General features: G+C 38.1%; 1 protein-coding gene across 2 annotated transcripts; it reads right to left on the bottom strand.

The window, feature by feature from the left end:
- Positions 1-5,179: 5,179 nt before the first annotated feature.
- Positions 5,180-17,523, bottom strand: LOC144209769 (uncharacterized). Of its 2 annotated transcripts, none has more exons than XM_077736264.1 (5): positions 17,300-17,523; positions 13,493-13,569; positions 13,011-13,164; positions 11,967-12,012; positions 5,180-11,086 (listed from the first exon to the last, which is right to left on the bottom strand). In XM_077736264.1, exons 1-5 carry the CDS (start codon positions 17,365-17,367, stop codon positions 6,278-6,280), a joined length of 5,154 nt encoding a protein of 1,717 aa, XP_077592390.1. In that variant the 5' UTR covers positions 17,368-17,523; the 3' UTR covers positions 5,180-6,277. The 2 variants fall into 2 exon arrangements, with proteins under 2 accessions (XP_077592390.1, XP_077592389.1); XM_077736263.1 differs by having other exon boundaries at positions 5,181-11,086; positions 17,261-17,523.
- Positions 17,524-17,565: the final 42 nt, after the last annotated feature.

Here is a 17,565-nt window from a genome sequence, read left to right as displayed (position 1 = left end):
ATACGTGTGTGGATACGTGTGTGGATACGTGTGTGGATACGTGTGTGTATACGTGTGTGTATACGTGTGTGTATACGTGTGTGTATACGTGTGTGGATACGTGTGTGTATACGTGTGTGTATACGTGTGTGTATACGTGTGTGTACATGTGTGTATACGTATGTGTACATGTCTGTATACATGTGTGTATACATGTGTGCATACATGTGTGTATACATGTGTGTATACATGTGTGTATACATGTGTGTATACATGTGTGTATACATGTGTGTATACATGTGTGTATACATGTGTGTATACATGTGTGTATACATGTGTGTATACTTGTGTGTATACATGTGTGTATACATGTGTGTATACATGTGTGTATACATGTGTGTATACATGTGTGTATACATGTCTGTATACAAGTGTATACAAGTGTGTATACAAGTGTGTATACAAGTGTGTATACAAGTGTGTATACAAATGTGTATACAAGTGTGTATACAAGTGTGTATACAAGTCTGTTCACAAGTCTGTTCACATGTGTGTATACAAGTCTGTATTCATGTGTGTATACAAGTCTGTATACATGTGTGTATACATGTGTGTATACAAGTCTGTATACATGTGTGTATACATGTGTGTATACATGTGTGTATACATGTGTGTATACAAGTCTGTATACATGTGTGTATACAAGTCTGTTTACATGTGTGTATACAAGTCTGTTTACATGTGTGTATACATGTGTGTATACATGTGTGTATACATGTGTGTATACATGTGTGTATACAAGTGTGTATACAAGTGTGTATACAAGTCTGTATACAAGTGTGTATACAAGTGTGTATACAAGTGTGTATACAAGTGTATACAAGTCTGTTCACATGTCTGTTCACATGTCTGTATACAAGTCTGTATACAAGTCTGTATACAAGTCTGTATACAAGTCTGTATACAAGTCTGTATACAAGTCTGTATACAAGTCTGTATACAAGTCTGTATACAAGTCTGTATACAAGTGTGTATACAAGTGTGTATACAAGTGTGTATACAAGTGTGTATACAAGTGTGTATACAAGTGTGTATACAAGTGTGTATACAAGTGTGTATACAAGTGTGTATACAAGTGTGTATACAAGTGTGTATACAAGTGTGTATACAAGTCTGTATACAAGTCTGTTCACATTTCTGTTCACATTTCTGTTCACATTTCTGTTCACATGTCTGTATACATGTGTGTATACATGTGTGTATACATGTCTGTTCACATGTGTGTATACATGTGTGTATACAAGTCTGTATACATGTGTGTATACATGTGTGTATACAAGTCTGTATACATGTGTGTATACAAGTCTGTATACATGTGTGTATACAAGTCTGTATACATGTGTGTATACAAGTCTGTATACATGTGTGTATACATGTGTGTATACATGTGTGTATACATGTGTGTATACATGTCTGTATACAAGTGTGTATACAAGTGTGTGTACAAGTGTGTATACATGTCTGTATACATGTCTGTATACAAGTGTGTATACAAGTGTGTATACAAGTGTGTATACAAGTGTGTATACAAGTGTGTATACAAGTGTGTATACAAGTGTGTATACAAGTGTGTATACAAGTCTGTTCACATGTCTGTTCACATGTCTGTTCACATGTCTGTATACATGTGTGTATACAAGTCTGTATACATGTGTGTATACAAGTCTGTATACATGTGTGTATACAAGTCTGTATACATGTGTGTATACAAGTCTGTATACATGTGTGTATACAAGTCTGTATACATGTGTGTATACAAGTCTGTATACATGTGTGTATACAAGTCTGTATACAAGTCTGTATACAAGTCTGTATACAAGTCTGTATACATGTGTATACAAGTCTGTATACATGTGTATACATGTGTGTATACAAGTCTGTTTACATGTGTGTATACAAGTCTGTATACATGTGTATACATGTGTGTATACATGTGTGTATACAAGTCTGTTTACATGTGTGTATACAAGTCTGTATACATGTGTATACATGTGTGTATACATGTGTGTATACATGTGTGTATACATGTGTGTATACAAGTCTGTATACATGTGTGTATACATGTGTGTATACATGTGTGTATACATGTCTGTATACAAGTGTGTATACAAGTGTGTGTACAAGTGTGTATACATGTCTGTATACATGTCTGTATACATGTCTGTATACAAGTGTGTATACAAGTGTGTATACAAGTGTGTATACAAGTGTGTATACAAGTGTGTATACAAGTGCGTATACAAGTCTGTTCACATGTCTGTTCACATGTCTGTTCACATGTCTGTATACATGTGTGTATACAAGTCTGTATACATGTGTGTATACAAGTCTGTATACATGTGTGTATACAAGTCTGTATACATGTGTGTATACAAGTCTGTATACATGTGTATACATGTGTGTATACATGTGTGTATACATGTGTATACATGTGTGTATACATGTGTGTATACATGTGTGTATACATGTGTGTATACATGTGTGTATACATGTGTGTATACATGTGTGTATACATGTGTGTATACATGTGTGTATACGTGTGTGTATACAAGTGTGTATACAAGTGTGTATACAAGTGTGTATGCATGTGTGTATGCATGTGTGTATGCATGTGTGTATGCATGTGTGTATACATGTGTGTATACATGTGTGTATACATGTGTGTATACATGTGTGTATACATGTGTGTATACATGTGTGTATACATGTGTGTATACATGTGTGTATACATGTGTGTATACATGTGTGTATACATGTGTGTATACAAGTCTGTATACAAGTCTGTATACAAGTCTGTATACATGTGTGTATACATGTGTGTATACATGTGTGTATACATGTGTGTATACATGTGTGTATACATGTGTGTATACATGTGTGTATACATGTGTGTATACATGTGTGTATACATGTGTGTATACATGTGTGTATACATGTGTATACACGTGTGTATACATGTGTGTATACAAGTGTGTATACAAGTGTGTATACAAGTGTGTATACAAGTGTGTATACAAGTCTGTATACAAGTCTGTATACAAGTGTGTATACAAGTGTGTATACAAGTCTGTATACAAGTGTATACAAGTCTGTATACATGTCTGTTCACATGTCTGTTCACATGTCTGTTCACATGTCTGTTCACATGTCTGTATACAAGTCAGTATACATGTCTGTATACAAGTCTGTATACAAGTGTGTCTACAAGTCTGTATACAAGTGTGTATACAAGTCTGTATACAAGTCTGTATACAAGTCTGTATACAAGTCTGTATACAAGTGTGTATACAAGTCTGTAAACAAGTGTGTATACAAGTCTGTATACATGTCTGTTCACATTTCTGTTCACAAGTCTGTATACATGTGTGTATACAAGTCTGTATACATGTGTGTATACAAGTCTGTATACATGTGTGTATACAAGTCTGTATACATGTGTGTATACAAGTCTGTATACATGTGTGTATACAAGTCTGTATACATGTGTGTATACAAGTCTGTATACATGTGTGTATACAAGTCTGTATACATGTGTGTATACAAGTCTGTATACATGTGTGTATACAAGTCTGTATACATGTGTGTATACAAGTCTGTATACATGTGTGTATACAAGTCTGTATACATGTGTGTATACAAGTCTGTATACATGTGTGTATACAAGTCTGTATACATGTGTGTATACAAGTCTGTATACATGTGTGTATACAAGTCTGTATACATGTGTGTATACAAGTCTGTATACATGTGTGTATACAAGTCTGTATACATGTGTGTATACAAGTCTGTATACATGTGTGTATACAAGTCTGTATACATGTGTGTATACAAGTCTGTATACATGTGTATATACAAGTCTGTATACATGTGTGTATACAAGTCTGTATACATGTGTGTATACAAGTCTGTATACATTTGTGTATACAAGTCTGTATACATGTGTGTATACAAGTCTGTATACATGTGTGTATACATGTGTGTATACAAGTCTGTATACAAGTGTGTATACAAGTCTGTAAACAAGAGTGTATACAAGTCTGTAAACAAGTGTGTATACAAGTCTGTAAACAAGTGTGTATACAAGTCTGTTCACATGTCTGTATACATGTGTGTATACATGAGTGTATACATGAGTGTATACATGTTTGTATACATGTGTGTATACATGTGTGTATACGTGTGTGTGTGTATACGTGTGTGTGTATACGTGTGTGTATACGTGTGTGTGTATACGCGTGTGTGTATACGTGTGTGTATACGTGTGTGTATACGTGTGTGTACATGTCTGTATACATGTATGTGTACATGTCTGTGTACATGTCTGTATACATGTGTACACATGTGTGTAGACATGTGTGTATACATGTGTGTATACATGTGTGTATACATGTGTATACATGTGTGTATACATGTGTATACATGTGTGTATACATGTGTGTATACATGTGTGTATACATGTGTGTATACATGTGTGTATACATGTGTGTATACATGTGTGTATACATGTGTGTATACATGTGTATACATGTGTGTATACATGTGTGTATACATGTGTGTATACATGTGTGTATACATGTGTGTATACATGTGTGTATACATGTGTATATACATGTACATTATGACTTTATTATTCTTTATACACCTGCCACTTTTTGCAACATAAAATAAAAATCTAAATAGAAAACAAAATTATACTAATTTGAAATCAACAGCAGTCTGAATATTTCGAGAGGCGTAAAGTATGTGACAGTCCCATAGCTAAAATCAAAATTTTCCCACGTTTGCCTGCCAGTTGAGAAAGATTGTACTGAATGTTAATTGTGGCGTCGCCACGTGACCGTTTATTCTTGCGTGAAAGCCAACACTTTGGCATTTGCACGTGTCGCTTTTTTCTTAGCAGCTCATTCTCACTGACCCCCACAGAAGAATATGCATTTTGTTTTACACAGTGACCTGAGATATACTTTCCAAATAATGACAGAATGTCTCTTGAATCAAAGCTGTGCCGAAAGAAGCGGCCACACCCGCATGATGTCACCGTTTAGCGTCTCTACGGCAACATCTGTTTGGTGCAGAAACTATGAGCGAGAAAGCCAAGGTTACAATAAATACCGACAGCTAACATTCATTAAATGACACCAGTGACTATTTCATGACTCTACTCTATACAACACTTGTGTTTACCCAACTATCACCATAGCAGGCTGTGTTTTTACAGCAAAAATAGACCCCTGATATATCGACTGTTATAAGCAATGAACACACACTATTGGACTGAATGACTGGTACATACATAATGCTGAGAAAGCTTGTTGGAAACATTCCATTTAATTACAAAACTCATGTTAGGATGCTTAATTGTCACTGTGCAAATATTTACTTTGGACAAAAATAATATCAGGCACTGTATGTAGTACTTGATCATTTTGAACTACAGATGTCAAATCATCACATACAGTATGATTCCTTTACCCATTCAAAGATAGTTGTTAGGAAAATAAACATCATCTTTCTAAGCTTTAAAACAACAAACAGCAAATCTTTTTGACTGTTATTTTTCTTCTCATAAGGAAGATATGGTCCTAGATGACCATAATGAATTCAAGCAGGAAGTGGATAGAATCCCTTTTACAGTGTAGTCAGTTAAATACACTTTCAGCAACTATTCATGAGACAGCATTAAAAAAATAAATCTAAAAAGCACACCTTATGATCAATATTACTGTTACAAAAACAGGATATTCAACCATAATCGGACGGACAACTGGAAATATTAGCAGAATAAAACATCACTAGTGTATCAGACATAAAACCTCATCCCATTTTCTGAACCGCTTTATCCTCAATAGGATCGTGGGGGGTGCTGGAGCCTATCCCAGCTGACTCCGGGCCAAAGGCGGGGGGACAACCTGAAACGGTGGCCAGCCGAACATAAAACCTGAGCATTAAAACAACACCACTGAGACAAAACCCACAATGCAGCTGGTCAAAATGAGTGCTAAACATCAATTTTTACTGTATTCTACATTTGAAGAGTTACGTATTAACATGCCGTCTATTCACACGTCACTTTGTTTACAGTGTACTCCCACCATATTGCAAGAAAATTGCACACCAATGACGTAGATCACTTGCAAAAACTTTCAGCCTACATTCTTATCATTCTTCTACACGTTCCTTCTCTCTACACCCCATTAGATCTAAAATATCAAGTCCTGGATCCGCAATATTTCAAACACTACAATTCGGTCTCCTTTTCTTCATCATCACTTTTTTCAAAGTAATATTCATCATCTGTCGTTGTATCTGAGCTGCTATCTGAGGACTCTTCAAATGTGCTCAAGCTAGAGATGTAACCTCGTGAGGGCAAATGTCCCCTGGGAGAATGGTTGTCCATTAGTTCTACAGGTGAGCTAGAAAAATTAGGCGAGGAAAGGCTAGGGTTTGTGGGTGAGCTAGAAAAATTAGGTGAGGAAAAACTGGATGGTTTGGGTGAGCTAGAAAAATTAGGCGAGGAAAGGCTCGGGGGTTTGGACATGCGTCTGGGCTGTGGTGACAATGGGGGTGTAGGAGGAGGAGTTGGGGGGCTGACTAAATCCCATTCAAATTGACAAGTGTTCATCTTGGGGCTCCAATGATGGGGTGACAGTGGCGATGTAGAGCCTGCAGGAGGACAAACGGAGACACCGGAGCTCCAATGAGCCAGACGCCGCGTTAGTGAGCGAGGAAGAGATCTGGATCTGGCTTCCATGTTGTCATTGGGGAAGTAAGACTGGATCTTACTCATTGGTTTATGGTTGGGATGCTTCTCTAGCCAGTGCTGAAAATCTTCATCTGTTTGCCCATGAGTTTGAATTGATTCCGAGAGGTCACCCACGCTCATAAATCTGGGACCGGTAGAGATTCGGCCAGATCTTGAGGGACGACTGGAGAGTACAGAGCTGACAGAAACAGACTTCCCTGGCTCAATACCGTACTTTAAATCAGCATAGCAGTATGCTTCATCTTGTACGTGGCCTATACTCGGAGTACCTACGGAAACCCGGCTTCTCCGGGAATTCATTAGGCCGATTCCTTCGGCGGGCTCACATGGTGATGAGGTCTCTATTCGACGTTGAATCTTTGGGCTGTAGAAGACATTGTCATTAGTCGTATCGGGTGAAGAAAATGGTGAGTGGGTGGAAAGAGATGAGAAAATAGAGAATGGACTCTTGGGACTGGAAGTCGATTTCCTGCTCTTTGTACTTAGGCTAGGATCTAAACATAGAAGGGATTTGTCTGTGCCTCTTTTCTCTACACTGTTTTGGTCCGGCAATTCTTTGGCACCGATATTTAGTTTGTCTCGGTCAGGATAAATGAAGTATTCATTTTCTTCTGTGGAATTTTGGACAGACAAAGCTGGTATGATGGAGTATGGGTTCTGAGCCCATTCTTCACTTCGTTTTGGTTTGTTTTCCAGAAGCCTGGTCTGTTGTTCATCACGTATTACAGTTCTATGACTCTCCATTGTGGCCTCGTGGATATTGCTGGAATCACTTGGTTTACAAACAGAGGGTTTTTCAGAGGCTTGCCTCCATTTGCTTGAAGCAAGCTCTTCACCGGGGCGTTTGGTGCTAAATGTATTCCTAAGTAGGCTGATAACCTGGTCCACTTTGTTAGAAGTTTTGTTAGCCTTTTCAGGTTCGGAGCTTGGCATGCTGAAACTTTTCTTCAGAATTAAAGAACGTATATTTGGGCTTTGTTCATTGTTGTTTTCAGCTGAGAAAAGTCGTAATTTACCCATCACCGTCTCCTTCATTTTTTTGTTGCTAACTTCGTCACTGACAGATCGACTCTCTGATGAGCTGCTGCCACTTGAGTTTTGATCTGAATGAGTCAGAGTTTTGTGAGACTGCTCGTTTGGCCTCGCCTCTACAGCAGATACCGTCTTTCTGAAGAGTTCCATTGATTCCGCCCTTGCATTCTTTGGTGCAGAAGGGGATGTATACATTTTTGAGTTTTGCAGAGATTGTGAGGTGATACTAACTCCACTTTCAACAGGCACGCTGTCATTTTGTTGATTGCGGCATAAACTGTTGTAGTTGTTATTGTTTATGTCATCTGTTGAAACACTGGCCTTTTCGTGCAAGGCAATTTTTTTCTGGAGGGTAGGGGACCATCCCTTCAGTGAATTTTTGACGGATGACTTTAAGTTAATTGAAGTGACATCTGATTCAGGCTGTAAAGGCTTATCTGGGGTGTGGTTTGAGTTTAAATTTGGATTTTGGAAGAGTGGTATTCTATGATTAGCCTTCTTAGATTCACCACGGTTGGACAGGAGTGTGGAGTAAGGCGGTGGGCTGTAGCGGATCTTGTATCCATTTGAAAAGTCAGAAAAGGGTGCAAGAGCGGTTGTATGACGCAGAAATTCGCCGCTCTGCAGTGATAGTGACCTCTGGAGTCGGCATGGGGGTGAATCCTTTCTATCTTGGTCAAAGCTCATCACATCACTGAGGTTTTGTTGAGATTCTCCTTCCTCTCTTGATGCTCTTTCGGCAAAGTTAGAAGAAAGTAATCTATATTTCTCTCCTTTCTCCAACTGAAGGCTTGATGTCTTAGATGACGTAGTGGTAAGAGGGGTGTTCTTTGTGTTCTGACTGCCTAATCTTAGAAATGAAAAGATGGATGGGGCTCTTAGAAGTCGTTGAGACATTGAACGAGATATTGGACTAGTCAGGACAGGTGTATCTGGATTTTTAGTGGGTTCAAAATTCTCAGAGTCTTCCCACATGACATGTTTTACTCTCTTTCCTTGCCCTGGACCTGATTTTTTATTGTCTTTTTCTGATCGGTTGGTTAATATTCCTCCCACTTTGTTTGGACTGGGTGGGCTGGCAGATGATGTTTGGAGATGTGATGTCATGGCATGAGCGCTGGTATTGTGGGCGGGAGTAGTTTCTGTGGACGGAGAAGTGGACATAGAAGCGATGCTTTCATTGGTCATCGGATTAAGGCAGGACAAAGTTTTTGTTTGGAAAGGCTTTGGACTGGGAGAATAACTTCCGATAAAGCCAAGAGGTGAGTTAGTGGTGGCAATGGAGACCGTATTGGGGATTTTTGATGTTGGAACTTTTGAGCTAATTAATGAAGTGCCAAGATTAGTCTGAGAAGAATCTGGTTTAGACTGCAATGGAGGACAGGTATTTTGATTGTGTGGGAAACCACTGACAATAGGAACAACAACCTGATTTTTGAGAGTCTTAGTGCTATCAATAGAGGAACACAGCTTAATTGACTTGCTTTTGTGAGCGTAATTAAGTGAAAATGGAGTATTCCTGTTTTTAGTCTCGGGTAGAACAGGGTTATTTGGATTAAATAGAGGTGTTGACAAATTGCTGATGTGTGCTTGAAATGAGCCATTACTAATATCATGCTTCATGGAATCACTTTGGTGACTCGTAGCAGGTTGTGCATCAAGCAAACTTTGAGATTTTAGTGTTTCAAGTCTTTTCAAACTGGACTCATGGAGTTGTTTGGCAAACCTTACTTTATCAAGTGAATAGTCGATATGTTTCTCTTGAGAAGATGTAGATCCCCCTTTTTGTGGCTTCATCACAGAGTTGATGCTACCATTGCAAACTGACTCTTTTGTGTTACTGTTTGGGGAGATTTGACAGTTAAGACTTTTGGTATTAGTTAGACCTAGAGTTGGTGTGTCACAACTATTATTGCCAAGAGGAATTAAGGGAGTGTTTGGCTTGTTTTTGACATTGGGTGTGTCGGTGAGAACTGGAGTTGGTTTGCCTTTCTCGCCAATTTGTTGCCACCTGGAATTGGATGCCCCAGATGTATTTCTGGGTAGCTGATCACTTTCTGAAAGCAGATTTGACTCGTGTTGAATAGTTTTATGCGAAAGAAGGGCTTTGTCAGAAAATATGTTCAAGCTTCTTCCTGAACCTCTCCAATTCTGTTCTTTTTCTGATGATCGACTAATAAAAATAGCTTGTCGGGAGCCTAAAAGACTTGGCTGTTCTCTATTCATCATTTGTGGTTGTTTAGGTGTGTCACTTATAACTTTGTTTGTGTTTGTGGATGTAAACAAGCTTGTTTTCATTGTCTCTCTTTTACCCTCCTTAACTAATGATAGAGAATTAGCGGGTTGTGTCTCAGATGTCTTAGAAGAAATAGACAAAGAAGATGGGAGTGACTTGAACCTTTCCCTCTCAAGTGTTTTGTGAGTTGGTTGGGCTGGGTTTGTGGTGTATTTTTGTAAATCTTGATCCCTGTCTATTGGCACTGGCGTGACCTCAGATGGAGTGGGAATATTAGAGTTCATATTTTGATTGTTTATTCTTCTTAAAGCCAGAAGAAGGCTGCTCGTTGTGGGTTTTGAACTCAAAGACGCGCGTTGCACTTGGGGACAATCTTGTGGATTCCTCTTTTGCCCATATTGATTCCAGGTGGTGCTCGCTTCTGCTTTCTTGATATTGGGAGAACGTCCATCCAATGAAACTGTTTGATTGACTTTACTCTCTGCTTCATATTTCAAGTTTTGAGGACCACTTTTAATGGACCAGCTTCTTGTGTTCTGCCTAGTGCTCGTAAAAGGAGCTCTTGACTGGGTGGATATGTTAGACACACTACCCATAGCACTTTGGCAGCCCCGAGTGTAATCCTGTGGACGAGCTGCCTCTGAGTTTCCCACACCTGGTAAATTTTCTAATGTATCCAAACTGCCTGTCGCCTCGAGCTTTTTGGACCGCCGTAGTCGGCCACTCCATGTGGGTGCAATTACTGTCACCATTGCGGAAGACAACATGACATCATTGAGTTGAGAATGCTCCTCAAAGTCAGTTTGCTTTTGAAGCTTGGTACTGTCCTTTGTAGTTTGCTCTAGTTCAGTTCTTGGTTGCGATCCACATGGAAGATTACTTCTGGACTTCCGACTCGTGCAAAAAACTCTGATAATGTCTTCGTCCTTCTCAGAGAGAAATTGTATCTTCACTGGTAATCGAGAATCCGGAGAAAGCTCTCTTGAATTGTCAGTGAATGTATTTGGTTCATTCACCTGTCAAAACAAAACAGAAAACATATTTAGGGTCCAATTACTACTTCTGAAATGCAACACTTCTAATGCAATTGTTATGATGATGTATCATTTTACAAGTCAAATAATGTATTCATCTTCAGAGCCACTTATCCTCTCAACGGTCACCAGGGTGCTGCAGCCAATCTCAGCCAACTACGGGCAATAGTCGGGGGACCACCTTGAATTGGTGCCTAGCCAAGGCACGATGCGACACAACCTTTCATGCACACACCCAAACCTAGGGGAATTCCGAGTCTTCAATCAGCCTACCATGCATATTTTGAGGATGTGGGAGGAAATCGGAGTATCCGGGGAAAACACACGCAAGCCTGGCGAGAATATGCAAACTAGACACAGTAGCATCTGAACTTGGAATTGAACCCTCAATCTCAGAACTGTAAAGCCAACATAGTCTTGGAAAATATGATGAAACAAATACTTAAAGACTGTCTACTGTCCTACTGACACTACCTAGACTTATACAAACTTGTACCCTCTGAATGAATACCTTCTTGTGTAACTGAGCTAAAAACTTGTTTCCTGAATCGTAAAAAAATAGGTCGCAGGAAAACCAGCGTTCCATTGTATCAGTTTCAGCCTTTTAGATGAAATGAAAGTCAGCAAGAACTGTTCCCAAGCTGTACAACACTAAAATATTCAAGCCTTGGCAAACGGGTTATTGAGAAGGAACATACACACCCTCCTCTCCATTCTTAATCTATTGGTGACGTTTAAGAGAGAATACAATGTCTCGTTTCATAGTCTGATCACTAAGGAAATTAAGTATTTAAGTTCTTAAAAAAGGCATCATTAGATGTATGAAATCCTATGTCATTTACAATGATAACTTATGGTTTACCTGAGAGATGCCACCCACAATTTGACTCCTCTGTGACTCACTGGATCTGAAGGAGACAACAAATGTTTGAATATAATAAGTTCGCTATAGGTAGATTTTTTTTAAAACATTTATTAAATGAGCAATTGGACCTGGCTTTTTGTGTGTGAAATCTTACATACACAAACAAAACTAACAAATAAAATGTTCTCTTTTACAGAACTAACCCTATGGGAATATGAACATTTTGGACTAACTTGATGTCAGACATTTTGCATGCCAATACTGAGCAACATGAAGATCAGCATTCCTTTGCTCTGTTCTTCGCTAAACAGTTTTCACACACTTTAGTCACACCTTAATGGCATTAAAACATTTAGAAGGAATGTACTAGTGTCTGCTACAAGGCTGAGATTATGGATGACTTCTTACAGGATTTCCAATTTAATCCCCATTGTTTCATGCATGAGACAAATTATGTTTATAGGTAATTGTAATTGAAAAATCCAAATTTTGATGACAAGTAAAAACACATTTGATCATATCTGACAGGGATTTTCACACCAAAGACGGAACAAGTTCTTATTATAGCTTGTGTTACGTAGTAGTTTTGGGAATGATGACTCATAATTGACTCCCATTGTTTTAATACAGTGGAGAGGTCAAAAAGCTATTTTGAGTTTACATTTGGATTAGGAAAAGGATTTAATCATGCAAAATCAGGTAGGATTTGGCCAGGTGAAAATGTAATAATAAAAATTATGATTGAATAATGAAAATTTAATTTTTTGAAGAAAAAAAAAACATTGAAATTGAACTGAACCATTTCTTGGACGGCCTAAATAATTTAGATTATCATCAAAACACAGTCTTTATTATCAATTGTATCTATCTGAAAGTCAAGCAAAGATTCTTAAGACTAATGTTTCTCCAACTATGAAAATGACTGCCTCAGGATAGTTCTGGGGTCTGTGTGCAACATACTTCACATTGTTTAAATGCTAAACTGTGCACATGAAATGCTTAGTACCGGATTGACATAATGTCAAATCTTTTTGGGTTTACCTATATACACAGGTGTCTTGCTTCCTCTTGAGTCTGATCTGCGGTTGACCCACATCCAGTTTTTTGATGCGTGTTAACACAATGCAGGTAGTGTAACTGGACCCACACTTGACATTTTCCTCTTGTGCCGGTGTATGTGCTCCGAATATTAGAGCTGTAACAGATTCAGGGAAATGATTTTGACAAACCAATGGAAAATAAAGGAAGGTGACAACACAATTTAAAAAATAAAATAAGTATCACAATCATCAATGGTGTAGTGCCTAATTATTTTTGCTCCTTCTATTTATTGATTTTATCCCCAATTCACTTGGCAAGATCATTAGTTGATACCTGAAATTGGAATGTTTCATTAATTTAGATCTGGGATAAGTAGTTTTTGTGTTCTTTTGATTTTTAAGCAGTTTATATATTTGTTCCTCGCAACAAATGGGTCTCTAGCCTTTGACATTTTTGGGTTACACCTCAGACATGTGTTTCACCTTGGGGTGTTCTTTCACATATGAAGGCCTGGCCAGAAGAGTGCTGTGGATGTGAAGTTTCGTGGCAACTCGGCTGTCTGCAAAGTCAAAGAAAATAATTAATTTAGTAGTTTGTACTGAGTGGACATAAAAAATACCATTCAATATACAATAAGCCTCAATATAAAGCTTTGTTAACTAGCCAAACTTTGGAAATGCAGTGATGCTATTGAAATCGATATGTCAAGAAAAAGACTTAGAAGTATAGTAAGGTTGTTTTTTCTTTATAAAAAAGACTAAGTATAGTAAGGCTGTCTTTATTTCTTAAAAGAATGACCATGTATAATAAGGCTTTTTTCGTTAAAACATGACTAGGTATAGTAAGCCTTTCTTAAAAAAAATAATAATCACCTGAATAAGAAAATGGTTGTGTTCTTTTAACAATAAACAGTTCATGTCACGAACAAACATTACATGCTGGATTTCTTCCATCTTTGGCTTTTGTTCACTGTGCCAACTTTCCTGTTCATTGTTAAACTTGGCAGGTTTTGAAATGAAATTAGCTCACTTTATCTAAACTGCATTTCCTTGTTGGGGGACAACATAAAAAAATCTGATAAGAGTTAAAACATTGATTTTAGGATTACATAATCTTAGGTTCCTATCATGCTCCTCTGACAGATTGCGAAAGTGCATTGAATGGAGTAAATATGCTTACAATGTCTCTCGTCCAATAAATGTCATGCATCATCCTTTAAAACCTCACAGATCTCCTTCCGTGTGTAACAAATGTGACTGATAAGCAGCAGTTATATAATCCAACTGTGCCTGCACCACACTTTCACTTACACAGATAACAAACAACTAAAACACCCACTAACGTTGCGGCTAAACCTTGCATATGCAAAGCCCACACTCCCATGACATTAAAATAAAGATTATACATTAACACAATTTGTGTATCACTGCCACTATAATACCAAATGCTTTTACACTTTAAGGGTCAATATAAGGCTTCCACAATCATGAATCCCTTCACATGCTAACTCACATGTCACATTAGTTGCTATCCACCCTTTAAATTACTGCATAACAGTTCAGGTAAGTTATTAAAGTAGACATGCATGACCTGACAGGAGAGAAAGTTAAAAAGAAAGGAGTAACATTTCCATTTTAACACTCCTTTCATGCAGCTGTCTTAAGTACTGACGTATTCCCACAGGCCATTAGACGCAATCAAAACACATCACACACAAGCAACAACCACCATCAACACGTTGTTTCAACTCACAACACTCCTCTGCTATTATTCCATTTCACGCCCTGAGACGATAAAACATGATAATCTGATGTTCTCCTTTATTTAAGACTACTCTAAGTATGTATATTCATAATTAGACATTATGTTGGCAATTTTTTTGCAGACCCTTGTAGGATTTTTACCAGAACACAATATTATTATGTGCTCGATATTTTCGGTATTGTGACACACCAATTTCCCTTAGGGTTTATGCTACTTTAATTTTGTTTTAATGGTTTCAAAAAGTTTTCCAAGCACAGACTTGAAAATGGGAAACCAGTCAATGTGAGGGTGTCTGTTAATATATATTTAAACCTTTTGCAATGCAAAACTGTTAAGCAAATAAAAAAATCTGAATCTTAAAAGTGGTTCATCTTACCTGAAATGACTTTCAAATTGATTGTGTTTACTATTTTTTAAATATACAAACACCTGTCACAATATTAGGAAGACTTAAAAATGTACTGATAGACTGCTCTGTTAAATATTCTTCCCTTAAAATAGTAAACACTAATTTTGATTGGCACTGTCAAAGAGTTATGTACCTGGTTGCAATCCAAACCTGTACTGCATCACACGACGGTTTAATTAATTATGCTTGTGTAACGATACTATCTTTAGAAGAAAAATGGAGTACCCAGAGGAAACCCACACAGGTCTGGGGAAAACATGCAAATTAACCACACAGGTGGACGTGACCTGGATTTGAACCCAAGACAACAGGGTCGTGAGGCCAATATGCCAACCACTCGCTCCACAACTTCCCAAAATCCACTTTACTTCTTAAAACACTATTTCCAATTGACACATGAATCTAAATTATGTATTAGTATTTTTGATGATATTATATATTGGGCTTTCTGAAACATTGCAATTATTTGCAACTAAAAAAAATGACTTTTAAGCTATAAAATGACAACCTGAATAGTTCCAAACGTACCATGAAAAAGCTATAATATACAAACCAGTAGTTGTTGACACTGAACCTAAAGTACCTCAGCATGAAATGAATAAAATGAAGTCACTCTCAGTTTTTATGGCTTTTAGGAGGCGGCAAAATGTTTTCTTTGTCAAGTTTGACAGTCTGAAACATTGCGTGTGAGGTATGTTGGCTCGGATTAAGGGTCACACTACTAGTGGGTGTGTGGCCTTTTCTGGCAACTAACACTTACATAACAGCAACGATCCCGCCTGAACTAAAGTGGGTGTGCACTCAACTCGGACAAACATGTAATTGAGATGTTCCAACTGTAAATGATTTACACACTAAATGTCTCGTCCCAATCAATCTTAGCAATCTTGCAGTGTTTTGCTATATTTAAGCAAGACCAAGGCAGACTCAGACTTGTTTTCTAGTAATCCACGCCCTCATTCTGTGAGACTTTAACGAAATATTTCATCCTGTAAATGCCCTTAAGTGGAAAAAGAAAAGGGAAGTACTGCGACAAATGGGTTTGCATATCCATGGGGATAGTTCTCTTGCAGATCTGAATGTGCATAGCCATTTCAAATAAACCACCTTATAAAATCCCTCACATAAATAAACATGCTTAGTAATCTATGCTTGCATGTATTGCATAAACCTCTTAAAAATGACAGAAATGAGCAAAGGCTGCAACAATATTTCACCAAAAAATCCAAATCCACATTCATCGTGCCATTCAAATGTTTAAACGGTTCTAAAACTAACATTTAATGTAAATTATGATGGATAAACCTTATTTGCTTTAAATTGTATTAATAGATTATTTATATTTTTCATTAGAATGGAAAATAACATCATCAATTTCAAGGGTGACCCAGTGGGGCAAGTGGTTAGTGGGTCGGCCTCACAGCTCTGGGGTCCTGGTTAAAACTCCAGGTCACATCCACTTGAGTGGAGTTTGCATGATCTACTTTGACCTTTGTGGGTTTCCTCTGGGTACTCTGGTTTCCTCCCACATTAAAAAAAACATGTGTGGTGGGCTGATTGGACACTCTAAATTGCCCCTTGGTATGGATGTCCATCTGCCACCAATTCAGAGTATCCCTACTCAGCTGGGATAAGCTCCAGCACCCGCCGCAACCCTAATGAGGATAAGGCAGTTCAAAAAATGAAATGAGACCAAATTCCACTGAAAACTTTCCCCATTCAAGTGTATCCGATCATAGACAACTTTAAAGTCCCCCATCAGCTATTAGCCGCATAAAATGAGCTACGATCCACAAATGTTTGCTAAAAACTCAATAATATTCATGTCGAAGTGCTCAAAATAAATATATATATACCCGATGAAGTACGTATTTTGACAAGTTACCGATGATGCATGAGCGTCGTAGACAAGTGGAACCTTTAAACACGCGGTTTGTAAACGGCGTTAAATGTCATCAACGGCTTTTTCTTCCAAGATCGCCCAACCAAGAGATGAAAAACGGTTGAAACCACGATGAATAACTCAAATGTAACATAAAACATGCATAAATACATATTCGAAGCCATTTTGACAAACCTTTCAGTAGTACTCGGTGTTGTTTCTGCGTCTGCTAACCTGTGCGAAGGCGTCGCTGCCTCACTTCGAACTGTCACTTCTAAATGGACTGCGTCACTTGTTGACATTCTATTTCAACCGGTTCGGATCCAGGTCGACTAGACAAGTGTGTCTCAAAAAACGATGGCTGGAATTTCCACCCGTGGCGTGAACGCCAAAGGAGTTCCACGAGTAATTTGTCAATGTCAGCCAGCCACGCAGGAAGACGAACAACACGACCTACTGGTCAAGTGCACTCATGCAACTTGAACACAGTGTTACAGTAT

Source organism: Stigmatopora nigra, chromosome 16, assembly GCF_051989575.1.
Source record: "Stigmatopora nigra isolate UIUO_SnigA chromosome 16, RoL_Snig_1.1, whole genome shotgun sequence".
Lineage (NCBI taxonomy): Eukaryota > Metazoa > Chordata > Actinopteri > Syngnathiformes > Syngnathidae > Stigmatopora > Stigmatopora nigra.
This window is presented reverse-complemented; position numbering and strand designations above follow the sequence as displayed.

Excerpts from the sequence above, each read along its gene's own strand:
- LOC144209769 (XM_077736263.1), bottom strand. The coding sequence starts at position 17,367 with ATGTCAACAAGTGACGCAGTCCATTTAGAAGTGACAGTTCGAAGTGAG. Across the intron at positions 13,165-13,492 it reads ATGTGAAAGAACACCCCAAG|CTCTAATATTCGGAGCACAT; the intron begins GTGAAACACATG and ends AATCTGTTACAG. Across the intron at positions 12,013-13,010 it reads CAAGACACCTGTGTATATAG|ATCCAGTGAGTCACAGAGGA; the intron begins GTAAACCCAAAA and ends TGTCTCCTTCAG.